General features: G+C 43.0%; 1 protein-coding gene across 1 annotated transcript in view; it reads left to right on the top strand.

Moving 5' to 3' along the window:
• The window catches only part of noc3l (NOC3-like DNA replication regulator), a 28,554-nt gene extending 16,275 nt beyond the window's left edge, over positions 1-12,279 (top strand). The window contains exons 16-21 of the mRNA XM_080834527.1: positions 32-103; positions 5,705-5,886; positions 6,584-6,712; positions 9,200-9,297; positions 11,570-11,654; positions 11,999-12,279. Of these exons, the coding sequence (XP_080690653.1) occupies positions 32-103; positions 5,705-5,886; positions 6,584-6,712; positions 9,200-9,297; positions 11,570-11,654; positions 11,999-12,148 (716 nt within the window). The 3' untranslated portion in view covers positions 12,149-12,279. The remainder of the gene's footprint in view (positions 1-31; positions 104-5,704; positions 5,887-6,583; positions 6,713-9,199; positions 9,298-11,569; positions 11,655-11,998) is intronic.
• Positions 12,280-14,586: the final 2,307 nt, after the last annotated feature.

Consider the following 14,586-nt stretch of genomic DNA (forward strand, 5'->3'; position numbering starts at 1 on the left):
CTCAGGTGTCTCTTGTGTTCTGTTCCGCCAGGTGATGTGCTTAATATCGACCCGCTGAAATTCTACACCCACCTGTACAAGACCCTGCTCACGCTCAGTGCAGGTGAGTCCTGTGTGTGTGTGTGTCTGCGGTCGTCTCACGTGTCCACTGTCCGCCTCGAGTGTGTGTGTGTGAAGTCACCGGCCCCGTGAATATGGTGGTCATGGAGGCAGTGTGTGTGTGTGTGTGTGTATATGTATTTAACTGTGTGTGTGCGTGTGTGATGTGTGTTTATGTATGTAACTGTGTGTGTGTGTGTGTGTGTGTATATGTATTTAACTGTGTGTGTGTGTGTGTGTGTGTATATGTATTTAACTGTGTGTGTGTGTGTGTGATGTGTGTTTATGTATGTAACTGTGTGTGTGTGTGTGTGTGTGTGTGTGCAGTGCCGCTGCTAGCTATTTTGGGGCCGTGATATAACATAACATAACTTAACAATAAGAACTTAACAAACGATATACCTATGAAAGACAAATAATAGTAGACTTACTAGATAAACATATTGCACAATTTGCAATATAGATCCTAAACATAAATACACGCACTAAACAGATACACATACGTACCTACATGTCTTTCACTATCTGCTAGAGCTATACTGAACATAGGCTAGTTAGGCCTACTGGTAAAATGCATAATGTTTAACAGTAAAATCTCAATTTAGCTTGCACCTAGGGTTGCCAACTTCCTAAACTCCAAATGAGGGACACTTTCTTCCAGGTGCGCACACGCGCCAACAGCTGACAAACAATAATGGAAATTGCAAGGTTTCATTAGCCATACCATAAACCTATTAAATTCAGTGTTATTTTGGCAAAACAACTACTGTACTTGCTTGGATGTATTGTTCATAATAATAGTCAAGACAATCGTTACAAGTTTCTCTCAAATTTCATGTTGTTTTCGTTGAAATAGCATTAGACCTGTTTAGCCTTTAGACTCCTGGTTGCAATGGTTATCTAGGTGCTATGCTAGCTAGCTAGCTAGCTAAGGGAACTTTTAATACCCTTAACGATCTAAATGTAAGATTTCCGTTTGCATGAAATTAAAGATAGTTATCTAGCTAATGTTATAGTCTCTCCTCGATTTAATTTCTACAATTATAATGGTTGCTTGAGAAAACTTCGTATGAACGAGATCATGTTCATGAGTTCATATTCACATATATTAACACCTGTTCATCATGTGTAAAGAATTCTGATACGAAATATGAAAACAACAATGTGCAAGCTTCCAATTTAATCGTGATTTAAGATACTTAGACAAGGGCGTCAGTTTGTTTTTAGAAGTGGTGGGGACAATTACCATAAGCTTGAGTGTGTGCTAAGCTAATGTAGCCTACTTATGATGTACAATACACATTAAGGGTTGCTACAATATGATGTCATGAAAACACCAATGAACCAGTATTTCATCGATCAAACTGATTTTGGAGAAACAGTGTAAAATGAGCAGTAGACAACACTTGGGGAAACATTAATAGCCTACAACTTCTTCAGGGGGTTATCAAACATTATTGTGAATTACGAACATTTACATGAATTTATGGGAACAGCCGTTCGACAGCGCCTGCTGCAACAAAACTTCCTCCAACAATATCTTATTCTTTTAACGACATTGAAGCGAAAAAATACATTTGAAGTAGCATTAGGCGTATTATAAAACGTAACATGCATGACGTTTAGAATGGCATTCTACGGTAAGAAACAATAGCAGAGCCATGCCCACCTCGCCAAAGGCTGATGTAACCAAGTGGTTATCCACAATCTGAGCTTTTGCTATTTGTTGCACACATGACGGCTGAGAGATCGCTGCTTGAAAAGCAGGACGTGAACTATAGGAGTTGACAGTATATCAGACATTAAACGCTATGTGACTAGCCTACCCCGGTGGGCCTTATTTCCGTTGGGCTGGGGGTCAGAGACGTAGCGTTCTCTTGAACTCTCTTCGCCACAAATCCAAATGAAGATAATTTTGGCAGTTTTGCCACCCTTTCATCCTTCTCGTTGCGTTCATGCCGCTTCCTACAGACACTTTTGAGTTTGAAGGGCATGGGGGAGCCTACTTATCGCTTTCTCAACATGCAATGCAACACAACACAGGGTGGGAAACAATCGATACAATTGTGGGTGGGCTATAGAATCTTACCCAGAATAACCCAGACACCCTTGCGATTGTTTAATGGCAGTATTACTTAATAAAAACGAGACCCGTTTCATTCAGCAAAAGGCAAATGAGGCTAAATTAATTATTTGCTGTTGTCAAGACTGACTATTGTTAAAATGCTTATTGGGCAAGTGATGGCTCATAATTATAAATAACTGTCACCGTAATTGAGAAATGTTTGCGAATTGATTGGGTTGGATCATACGCAAGACTTACATTAGACGAGTTCGATTGAGCATGTGGGGATTTTTTTGGCCGCAATTGGTTTGCACGTTTTTAAAACTGATGGGGACAAAATTCAAATTAAGAATAGTGGTGGGGACATGTCCCCCCCCGTCCCCCCCTTAACTGACGCCTATGTACTTAGATCGCTAAAAGTTTCACCTTTTCGTGTTGGCGTTGCAAATGCTTGTTGTGGAGAGGAGTGCAGTCGAGAGCCGCTTGTCTCCAGTGCACAGACACTAAACTGTCATATTTTTCTCTTTTCACGGATACAAATAAAAAAGGCTGTGATTGGAATACGGGACTGCAGCTGTCCCTGACGCTGACGGGACAAATCAAAATCATGATTCGGGATGTCCCGGGCAATTCGGGACAGTTGGCAACCCTTCTTGCACCTAAGTTATAACATATTTGAGTGTGCTAACATTAGCAATAACGTCAGCTAGTTCGAGGTGTGCATAGGCTAACCATTTAATTAGCAGCACATTTCCTGTATTTTACAATGATTAAACATGGACTTACCTGATTGTGATGCCAAGGATTCATCTCGCTGTTTCTTCTTCTTCCTTTTTTCTCCCCCTGACTCATGCTGTCTTTTCGAGGCCATTCCGAAAAGTTATTTAGAGTCCTGTCAAGTTCACTGTCAGGTTCGCCTGGCCACTTTAGACAGGGCAACCACCGCGAGCTTGGGATGTTGCATGTGTATTTGTTGGGGGGGGGGGGGGGGGGGGGGCGCATCGTAACTTTTTTTTTTAGCAATTAAATATATCTCTTGTTCTGCCTGTTTTGTGATATGCATGGCTAAAAGGTGCCTTATATTACTATACTGAAATAATATCGGCATTATTATTATAACTATGAAGATTTTTTTTTTTTAAAGTTGCCTATTTTGGTGGCCCCCCTCAGGACTTGGGCCCTACGCGCAGCGCGTAGTGCGCGTTATGGGAGCGGCGGCACTGTGTGTGTGTGTGTATATGTATTTAACTGTGTGTGTGTGTGTGTGATGTGTGTTTATGTATGTAACTGTGTGTGTGTGTGTGTGTTTGATTTGTATATGTATTTAACTGTGTGTGTGTGTGTGTGCGTGTGTGATGTGTGTGTGTGTGAAGTTACCAGTGCCGTGAAGATGGTGGTCATACAGGCAGTGTGTGTGTGTGTGCAGCGTCTGGCTGTCTGTTCTGGATGCACCATTCATGAACTGAATATCAGTGTGCTCATATAAAGCTTGTGGTTTCATGTGTTTATGAGAAAAAAACATTTTGTGTCAAGTAATGTTGAGATGTGTGTTTCAAGGTTGATGGTGTCTGACATGCGTTTGTGTATTATGTGTGTGTGTGTTTGTCACTGTGTGAGTGTGTGTGTGTTTGATGTGTCTATGTATATGTAACTGTGTGTGTGTGATGTGTATATACAGCCGCGGAAAAAATTAAGAGACCACTTCAAAATTATCAGTTTCTCTGGTTTTACTATTTATTGGTATGTGTTAAAGTAAAATGTACATTTTTGTTTTATTCTATAACCTACTGGCAACATTCCTACCAAATTTCAAATAAAAATATTGTCATTTAGATCATTTATTTGCAGAAAAATGACAATTGGTCAAAATAGCAAAAAAGATGCAGTGTCTTCAGATCTCGAATAATGCCAAGAAAACAACTTCATATTCATTTTTAAACTACACAATACTAATGCTTACACTTAGGAAGAGTTCAGAAATCAATATTTGGTGGAATAACCTTGATTTAAAATCACAACTTTCATGTGTCTTGGCATGCTCTGCACCAGTCTTTCACATTGCCGTTGGGTGACTTTATGCTACTCCTGGCGCAAGAATTCAAGCAGCTCGGCTTCTTTTCATGGCTTGTGACCATCCATCTTCCTCTTGATCACATTTCAGAGGTTTTTTATGGGATTCAGGTCTCGAAATTGGGCTGGCCATGACAGGGTCCTGATCTGGTGGTACTCCATCCACACCTTTACTGGCCTGGCTGTGTGGCATGGAGCATTGCCCTGCTGGAAAAAACATTTCTCAGAGTTGGGGAACATTGTCAGAGCTAAAGGAAGCAAGTTTTTCTTCCGGGACAACGTTGTACTTTGCCTGGCTGAGGTTTGTAAAATACCATAAGGATTGAAAAAAGCGGACTGGAGGGTCTTCTAGTTCGTCTTCTCTGATGAGTCCAATTTTCAGCTTTGCCCAACACATGGACGTCTGATGGTTAGACGGAGACCTGGAGAGGCCTACAAGCCAGAGAGTCTTGCACCTACTGTGAAATCGGACTCATCAGAGAAGACGAACTTAGAAGAACCTCCAGTCCGCTTTTTCAATCCTTATGGTCTTTTACAAACCTCAGCCAGGCAAAGTACAACGTTGTCCCGGAAGAAAAACTTGCTTCCTTTTGCTCTGACAATGTTCCCCAACTCTGAGAAGTGTTTTTTCCAGCAGGGCAATGCTCCATGCCACACAGCCAGGCCAGTAAAGGTGTGGATGGAGTACCACCAGATCAGGACCCTGTCATGGCCAGCCCAATTTCGAGACCTGAATCCCATAAAAAACCTCTGAAATGTGATCAAGAGGAAGATGGATGGTCACAAGCCATGAAAAGAAGCCGAGCTGCTTGAATTCTTGCGCCAGGAGTAGCATAAAGTCACCCAACGGCAATGTGAAAGACTGGTGGAGAGCATGCCAAGACACATGAAAGTTGTGATTTTAAATCAAGGTTATTCCACCAAATATTGATTTCTGAACTCTTCCTAAGTGTAAGCATTAGTATTGTGTAGTTTAAAAATGAATATGAGCTTGTTTTCTTTGCATTATTTGAGATCTGAAGACACTGCATCATTTTAGCTATTTTGACCAATTGTCATTTTTCTGCAAATAAATGATCTAAATGACAATATTTTTATTTGAAATTTGGTAGGAATGTTGCCAGTAGGTTATAGAATAAAACTAAAATGTACATTTTACTTTAACACATACCAATAAATAGTAAAACCAGAGAAACTGATAATTTTGAAGTGGTCTCTTAATTTTTTCCGCGGCTGTATATGTAACTGTGTGTGTGATGTATGTATGTAACTGTGTGTGTGTATGATGTGTATATGAATGTAACTGTGTATATGTGTGTGTGTGTGTGTGTGTGTGTGTATGAGTTGTATATGTATGTAACTGTGTATGTATGTGTGTGTGAGAGTTGTATATGTATGTAACTGTGTATATGTGTGTGTGTGTGTGTGTGTGTGATATGTAACTGTGTGTGTGTGTGTGTGTGTCCTCAGGCCAGTTCAGTGAGGAGACGGGTATCGTGCTGCAGTGTCTGGATGTGATGCTGTCCAAGAGGAGGAAGCAGGTGAATCTGCTGCGAGCTCAGGCCTTCCTCAAGCGCCTCACCACCCTCAGCCTTCACGTGCTCACAGACGCCGCCATAGGCATCCTCTCAGCCAACCGCACCATCATGCATGTGAGTATGAGACACACACACACACACACACACACACACTTGAACACGCACACACACACACACACACACAACCCTCAGCCTTCACGTGCTCACAGACGCCGCCATTGGCATCCTCTCCGCCAACCGCACCATCATGCATGTGAGGACGACACACACACACACACACACACGCACACACACACAAACACACACACTTGAACACACATCTCACTCACACACACAGACACACACACACACACACACACACTTGAACACGCACAACCAACAACGCACATGCACACGTACACACATCACACGTACCCATGAACTCTCTTTCCTCACTCTCACACACTCACTCACTCACTCACTCTCTCTCACACACACACACACACACACACACACACACACACACACACATACATACATACACACGCAGAAGAATTGGAAGTTGGTTGATACTGTACTGAATCTAAACCAGTATGGATAAATGTCAGGGTTTCCATGACTACCAGTACGCCTATTGGTTGGAAGGGTAATGGAGACGGAACTCTTTTGACCTTTGACCTCTATGTGATGGCTAGTAATACTTTTGTTATAAATGTATTGATTAAGAAATGATTTGATTTGGATCAAGTTATTGATAGATAGTGATTGATTGCTTGTGTGTGTGTGTGTGTGTGTGTGTGTGTGTGTGTGTGTGTGTGTGTGTGTGCTGCAGGCGTTCCCTAAGACTGACATCATGCTGGATAATGAGATGCAGGGCAGTGGAGTCTACAACCCCGAGATAGACGAGCCGGAGTACTGCAACCCCCAAAGCACATCACTCTGGGAGCTACACACACTCAAGGTGAGCACACACACACACACACACACACACTCTCTCACACTCACACTCAAGGTGAGCACACACACACTCACACACACACACACACACAAACACACACACACACACTCAAGGTGAACACACACACACACACACACACACACACACACACACTCAAGGTGAACACACACACACGCACGCACGCACACACACACACTCAAGGTGAACACGCACGCACGCACACACACACACTCAAGGTGAGCACACACACACACACACACACACACACACACACACACACACACACACTCAAGGTGAGCACACACACACACTCAAGGTGAGCACACACACACACTCAAGGTGAACACACACACACACACACACACACACACACACACACACACACTCAAGGTGAACACACACACACACACACACACACACACACACACACACAAGGTGTTAATACATTCTTAATAAGATACAAAACATAACCAAGGTATGAATAACTACTCACATTGATACATACACAATATTCACTCATTCACGGATGTACATCCAGGGTACACACACACACACACACACACACACACACCGTATATTCACTCAATGATGGGATATTCCTCACCAACTCCCCTAGAGCCTCCTGTCAGGTCACGGATGTTCAAACACACACACACACACACACACACACACACACACGGATGCTCACATCACGTCCGGATGGAATGACCCCTGACCCTGGTGTATGTGTGTGTGCACAGAGGTGATGCTTCAGCTCGTGTGTACACACCCGTGTTGTTGAGTTCTGAGTATTATTTACTGTTACACGTTTGCTATCTCATGATTTAATAACAATATGGGTCACAGAGAGTCCAGTCTCTAGAGTGACCTAGAGTTAATGTGCCGTTTCAGTCCCACACACACACACACACACACCCCGTTTCAGTCTTAACCACATGATGGTGTCTTACACACACACACACACACACACACACACACACATGATTGTGTCTGAAAAGAGGGAAAACACAGGCCTGTGTGTCTATAGATAACAAGAGGAGGAGGAGGAGGGCGAGACAGAATGTTCCAGAGATAAATCGCTGAAAACAAGCGGGAGCTACCCTTGAGAGCTAGCCTGACGATGTCATACTCATAATTCTAGTCAGAATATGAGTCTGAGACCGGACCACTGGGCTGTGATTATGGGGCGTGTTTCAACGAACCAGGAAAGAAAATTCCTCTTCGCTGAATTGGATACCTAGAACCAATCAGAGCAACGTAGTATTATTACCATCTGATAGATTAAACTTTTACCTGATCCCGTAGGAAGGACGGCAAAAACATCTTTTCAATCGACAAATGCCTTGATCGCGTTTCTCTGTTCCATTCAAAATGAATGCGCTGTCAATATCTGTTGAGATATGCCTGCTCACGTTACTTAATTAGCACTCAAGGCTAGAAGCTACCATTAGTTTAAACGTTTTTTTTGTCTACGCTGTTAGCATAACCTTTCAATAATGGTCTAGAGAGCATAAGTTAAGACCTACAATCCTAGGCAACATTGGTGTTGCGTATACACAACTAACCGAGTCAATGTAGACATAAAAAAAGTCGTGTAGATACCTTAAATCATATCAAATATGTCCCACTAAGCTCCCGAGACGGCGCCATCTTTGTTCGATGTATACCGGTATTCTATCTATGTCTGTCCATCAACGTATAAAGCCCGCCCTTACAATTTGAATGGTCAGATCCCTTTTCGGGGCCGTTTAAACCCTCCCAACTAGCTCGACTCCAGACTGAATCTCCCAGAACAAAAAATGTTGTGGGCGGAGTTCAGGCTGGTATCCAGGCTACTTGAGAGCATCACCATGACGACACTGAAACACTAAGAAACGTTTCAGCTGGCATGTGATCAGTCTACAAGAGCCGAACGATTAGATTAAAAACTCATTTATCCACGTCATTAGAACAAATTGCTTTGAACACTAATGAGAATGTTCTAGAGGCTTCTCTGGTCTATGGTCACACACACACACACACACACACACACACACACACACACACACACACACACACACACACACACACACACACACACACACACACACACACACACACACACACACACACTAATGAGAATGTTCTAGAGGCTTCTCTGGTCTATGGTCACACACACACACACACACACACACACACACACACACACACTAATGAGAATGTTCTAGAGGCGTCTATGGTCACACACACACACACACACACACACACACACACACACACACACACACACACACACACACACACACACACACACACACACACACACACACTAATGAGAATGTTCTAGAGGCTTCTCTGGACGATGGTCATTATGAAGCGTTTCGCCAGAGTGTAAAATAATATTGTGCATTGTTTTACACTGGATACTTAAACTTTACATATGAGAAGCTAACTCTCTCTCCCTCTCCGTGTGTGTGTGTGTGTGTGTGTGTGTGTGTGTGTGTGTTATAGCGTCACTACCATCCTGTGGTGAGGAAGTTTGCTGCTCACCTCCTGAAGGGGGCACCGAGCGAGGGCAACGGATCTCTGAACGTGGAGTTGAGCCGCAGGTGGGTTTCGCTCACTACAGTGTGTGTGTGTGTGTGGGGGGGTTTCGCTCGCTACAAAGTGTGTGTGTGTGTGTGTGGGGGGGTTTCGCTCGCTGTATGTCCAAAATGCTCTGTGGAGTTTAAAGGTGTAGCCCCTGATTTATAATCCAGTGCACTTTTATGATTTATAATCCAGTACACTTTTATGATTTATAATCCAGTACACTTTTATGATTTATAATCCAATACACTTTTACAAATTCAGCAGATTTCTCCTCACTGTCCAGTCTCCTTACTGTCCTGAAGCCAGGTCGGCTGTTTTTGATTGGCTGTTGAGTTTAAATATCAACATTCTTTCGCCAAGATTGAGGACGGCACCTTCTTGTGAATTTAGTGAGATATAGTTATATAGTTAAGACATTCAACCACAGACTTCTTTAGTGCAGAGTAGACACTTTGAGGTGGACTCACGACTAGCTGCTGTTTGTAATGTGAGCTCTCTCCTGTGCAGGTTACCAGTGCAGCTGTTTGAGGGTTAGCGTTAGCAGCTAGCAGCTGTTTCTAATGTGAGCTCTCTCCTGTGCAGGTTACCAGTGCAGCTGTTTGAGGGTTAGCGTTAGCAACTAGCAGCTGTTTCTAATGTGAGCTCTCTCCTGTGCAGGTTACCAGTGCAGCTGTTTGAGGGTTAGCGTTAGCAACTAGCAGCTGTTTCTAATGTGAGCTCTCTCCTGTTTCCTGTGCAGGTTACCAGTGCAGCTGTTTGAGGGTTAGCGTTAGCAGCTAGCAGCTGTTTCTAATGTGAGCTCTCTCCTGTGCAGGTTACCAGTGCAGCTGTTTGAGGGTTAGCGTTAGCAGCTAGCAGCTGTTTCTAATGTGAGCTCTCTCCTGTGCAGGTTACCAGTGCAGCTGTTTGAGGGTTAGCGTTAGCAACTAGCAGCTGTTTCTAATGTGAGCTCTCTCCTGTTTCCTGTGCAGGTTACCAGTGCAGCTGTTTGAGGGTTAGCGTTAGCCACTAGCAGCTGTTTCTAATGTGAGCTCTCTCCTGTGCAGGTTACCAGTGCAGCTGTTTGAGGGTTAGCGTTAGCCACTAGCAGCTGTTTCTAATGTGAGCGCTCTCCTCTCTCCTGTGCAGGTTACCAGTGCAGCTGTTTGAGGGTTAGCGTTAGCAACTAGCAGCTGTTTCTAATGTGAGCGCTCTCCTCTCTCCTGTGCAGGTTACCAGTGCAGCTGTTTGAGGGTTAGCGTTAGCAACTAGCAGCTGTTTCTAATGTGAGCTCTCTCCTGTTTCCTGTGCAGGTTACCAGTGCAGCTGTTTGAGGGTTAGCGTTAGCCACTAGCAGCTGTTTCTAATGTGAGCTCTCTCCTGTGCAGGTTACCAGTGCAGCTGTTTGAGGGTTAGCGTTAGCAGCTAGCAGCTGTTTCTAATGTGAGCTCTCTCCTGTTTCCTGTGCAGGTTACCAGTGCAGCTGTTTGAGGGTTAGCGTTAGCAGCTAGCAGCTGTTTCTAATGTGAGCTCTCTCCTGTTTCCTGTGCAGGTTACCAGTGCAGCTGTTTGAGGGTTAGCGTTAGCAACTAGCAGCTGTTTCTAATGTGAGCTCTCTCCTGTGCAGGTTACCAGTGCAGCTGTTTGAGGGTTAGCGTTAGCAACTAGCAGCTGTTTCTAATGTGAGCGCTCTCCTGTGCAGGTTACCAGTGCAGCTGTTTGAGGGTTAGCGTTAGCAACTAGCAGCTGTTTCTAATGTGAGCTCTCTCCTGTGCAGGTTACCAGTGCAGCTGTTTGAGGGTTAGCGTTAGCCACTAGCAGCTGTTTCTAATGTGAGCTCTCTCCTGTTTCCTGTGCAGGTTACCAGTGCAGCTGTTTGAGGGTTAGCGTTAGCAACTAGCAGCTGTTTCTAATGTGAGCTCTCTCCAGTGCAGCTGTTTGAGGGTTAGCGTTAGCAACTAGCAGCTGTTTCTAATGTGAGCTCTCTCCTGTGCAGGTTACCAGTGCAGCTGTTTGAGGGTTAGCGTTAGCCACTAGCAGCTGTTTCTAATGTGAGCGCTCTCCTGTGCAGGTTACCAGTGCAGCTGTTTGAGGGTTAGCGTTAGCAGCTAGCAGCTGTTTCTAATGTGAGCTCTCTCCTGTTTCCTGTGCAGGTTACCAGTGCAGCTGTTTGAGGGTTAGCGTTAGCAGCTAGCAGCTGTTTCTAATGTGAGCGCTCTCCTGTGCAGGTTACCAGTGCAGCTGTTTGAGGGTTAGCGTTAGCAGCTAGCAGCTGTTTCTAATGTGAGCTCTCTCCTGTTTCCTGTGCAGGTTACCAGTGCAGTTGTTTGAGGACTACAGTGTCAAGGACATGACCTTTAACCCCCCAGTGGGTGCCCCCCCCACACAGAAGAAGGTTGGTCTCACCTACAGATGGGTTTAACACGTGTGTGTGTGTGTGTGTGTGTGAGTGACTGTCTGTGTGTGTGGGGTTTAACATATACTAAATTCATGCTGTCATACCAACTTTGTTCACTATTTATTTACATATTACTGACAAAACACTAATATAGTTGCATATGTACAGTATGTTTATGAAATTATGAATATCAAGTTATATAAAGTATTAAGACAGCTGTTTTGTTTTGTTATTACCCAGACCTAGTGTCAGGGTTGATGCATGTTCTTACAAATAGTGATCTCGTTGATTTATTTTAAAATAATAAACACACAATGGGGTGATTTCTGTGTTGTTTCTAGGACCGTTTCACCATCGGCTACGCCCTCCTAGATGCAAGACTACAGACGCACATCGACACAGTTCTGGAAGTGGAGCCCGAGCTCACAACTCTGGATTTTTCAAAACATGGAAGTCCAGGTGAAGATGATATGAAGACTCTTGTTGTATAGGCTGCTTGAAATGTTTTGTGTTTTCTATAAATGATATCATAATAAAAGTCCCTTATGTACCCCTAAAATACTTATTTAACTTTAATAATGTGTGATACAAACTGTAATTCTAATTCAAACTAGGTACAGTACACAAATCTAACAGCACTATAAACAAATCATACATTCAACCCAATTACATTGTGGAAAAGAGAAAATGCTTAAGGCAGTTACAGAACCTTTGACAGTTAAAAAAGGCAAACCACTTTTTTAGTTCGAATTCATAACTGCATTTAATAGTCATATTAATCGAGCAGTTCAATAAATGTTTCAAGTAAATGGTAAAGTAGTCAGTTGACGGCACAACAACAAATAAAATAAAAACAACATTCACTTGATGAATGCAACAACATTCACTTGAATGCAACAAGTGCTCCAAACTTCAGACGCAAAGGCGAGTTCCACGTCAGTAACACACACACACATCTACTGAATTACTGTACGTAGCTGGTCCACAAAGCTCTCGATACAGTGAAATGCATGATATGAACTTTGAAGGCAGATGCTAATTAGCATTAGCATGAAATACAATAAAAAAACACATTAGCATTCCGTCGCCCCATGTCTAAAGGCGTCTACATGAAACACGTTAGCATACAGGCGCCCCATGTCTAAAGGCGTCTACATGAAACACGTTAGCATACAGGCGCCCCATGTTTAAAGGCGTCTACATGAAACACGTTAGCATACAGGCGCCCCATGTCTCAAGGCGTCTACATGAAACACGTTAGCATACAGGCGCCCCATGTCTCAAGGCTACTACATGAAACACGTTAGCATACAGGCGCCCCATGTCTAAAGGCGTCTACATGAAACACGTTAGCATACAGGCGCCCCATGTCTAAAGGCGTCTACATGAAACACGTTAGCATATAGCATACCGTCGCCCCATGTCTAAAGGCTTCTACATGAAACACGTTAGCATACAGGCGCCCCATGTCTAAAGGCGTCTACATGAAACACGTTAGCATATAGCATACCGTCGCCCCATGTCTAAAGGCGTCTACATGAAACACGTTAGCATATAGCATACAGACGCCCTATGTCTAAAGGCTTCTACAATGTTGCGTATTTCTTCTCTGCCAGTTTCCTCGTCGCATTTATCACTTTCAAACGAGTATAAAAGAGTGGAGCGCAGTTGTACTACAGTTAAAAAATAAATAAGTTACACATTACCTTCCAACTGTTTTGTGCTGTGAACAGCGATACAACATGACAAAAGCCAACCTGGGCAAAAAACTGTAAATAAATATTTAAAATAGGAAAAACTATTTTGCTGTGGTAGTGTATAACACTTGAAAGAAAGAATGATGTAAAGAAATAAAAAAAGAAGAAAGAAAAAGAAGAGCATAAAAGTAAACCTCCTTTACCATGAGGACACCTCACAAAGCAGCTCTTGGTCACTGGCTGCTTTTGCACGAGAAAATAAAACTAAAATATAATGAAAAGAGCAAATATAAATATAAATACAACACATACAAGAGCAACATGTTGCTACATTAAGCAACCAATCAGCCATTAGCATCTGAAATCCAAGCACTGTGGTGTCGGCCCGTATGTGACCCCTGGCCTTTGCTGTACGTTTTCTAGGACTTTCTATAGCGTCTGGTCACAGACACCGTCTATGATGTCATAAAGGCGAGGTCATAGACACCGTCTATGATGTCATGCACCCAAACAGAAAGGCGAGGTCATGTGACTAAAGTGCATGTGACTCCTCTTGACCTCTGACCCCTGTAACCTCAGGAGTTCCTGAGATCATCGGAGTTTGACTTAATGTGTACAAACTAAAACACGTCTGAGATCATCGGAGTTTGACTTAAAGTGTACAAACTAAAACACGTCTGAGATCATCGGAGTTTGACTTAAAGTGTACAAACTAAAACTCGTCTGAGACCGTCGGAGTTTGACTTAAAGTGTACAAACTAAAACACGTCTGAGACCATCGGAGTTTAAAGTGTACTAATTAAAACACGTCTGAGATCATCGGAGTTTGACTTAATGTGTACTAATTAAAACACGTCTGCATTTGAGACAACAAACAGAAATGAAGATAGGAGACAGATCAAACCATAAACAGAAATCAGCTGTGCGTGCTTATCCTAAAATGGACATCACACACACTAAAAATGCAAAATCTAAAAAAGAAAAAGGGAAAAAAAAGAAGCTGAAAAGAACCATGAAAAAGAGCATAATACATCATTAGTATAATCATACATTGAACTGACCATGTTTCCGTCTAACTTTCACTGGACCCGCTAAAACACCACTCATCACTTATCTTCAGTCCCATGTTCATGTCTCTATCTCCCCCCCCCCCCCTCACTGCCATCTGTTCTCGTTCCACATTCCGGAACTATAAGTACATTGAATATTTAAAACTGTAATTAAAAGAAGAA

This window comes from Sprattus sprattus, assembly GCF_963457725.1.
Source record: "Sprattus sprattus genome assembly, chromosome: 3".
In the NCBI taxonomy this organism is placed as follows: domain Eukaryota; kingdom Metazoa; phylum Chordata; class Actinopteri; order Clupeiformes; family Clupeidae; genus Sprattus; species Sprattus sprattus.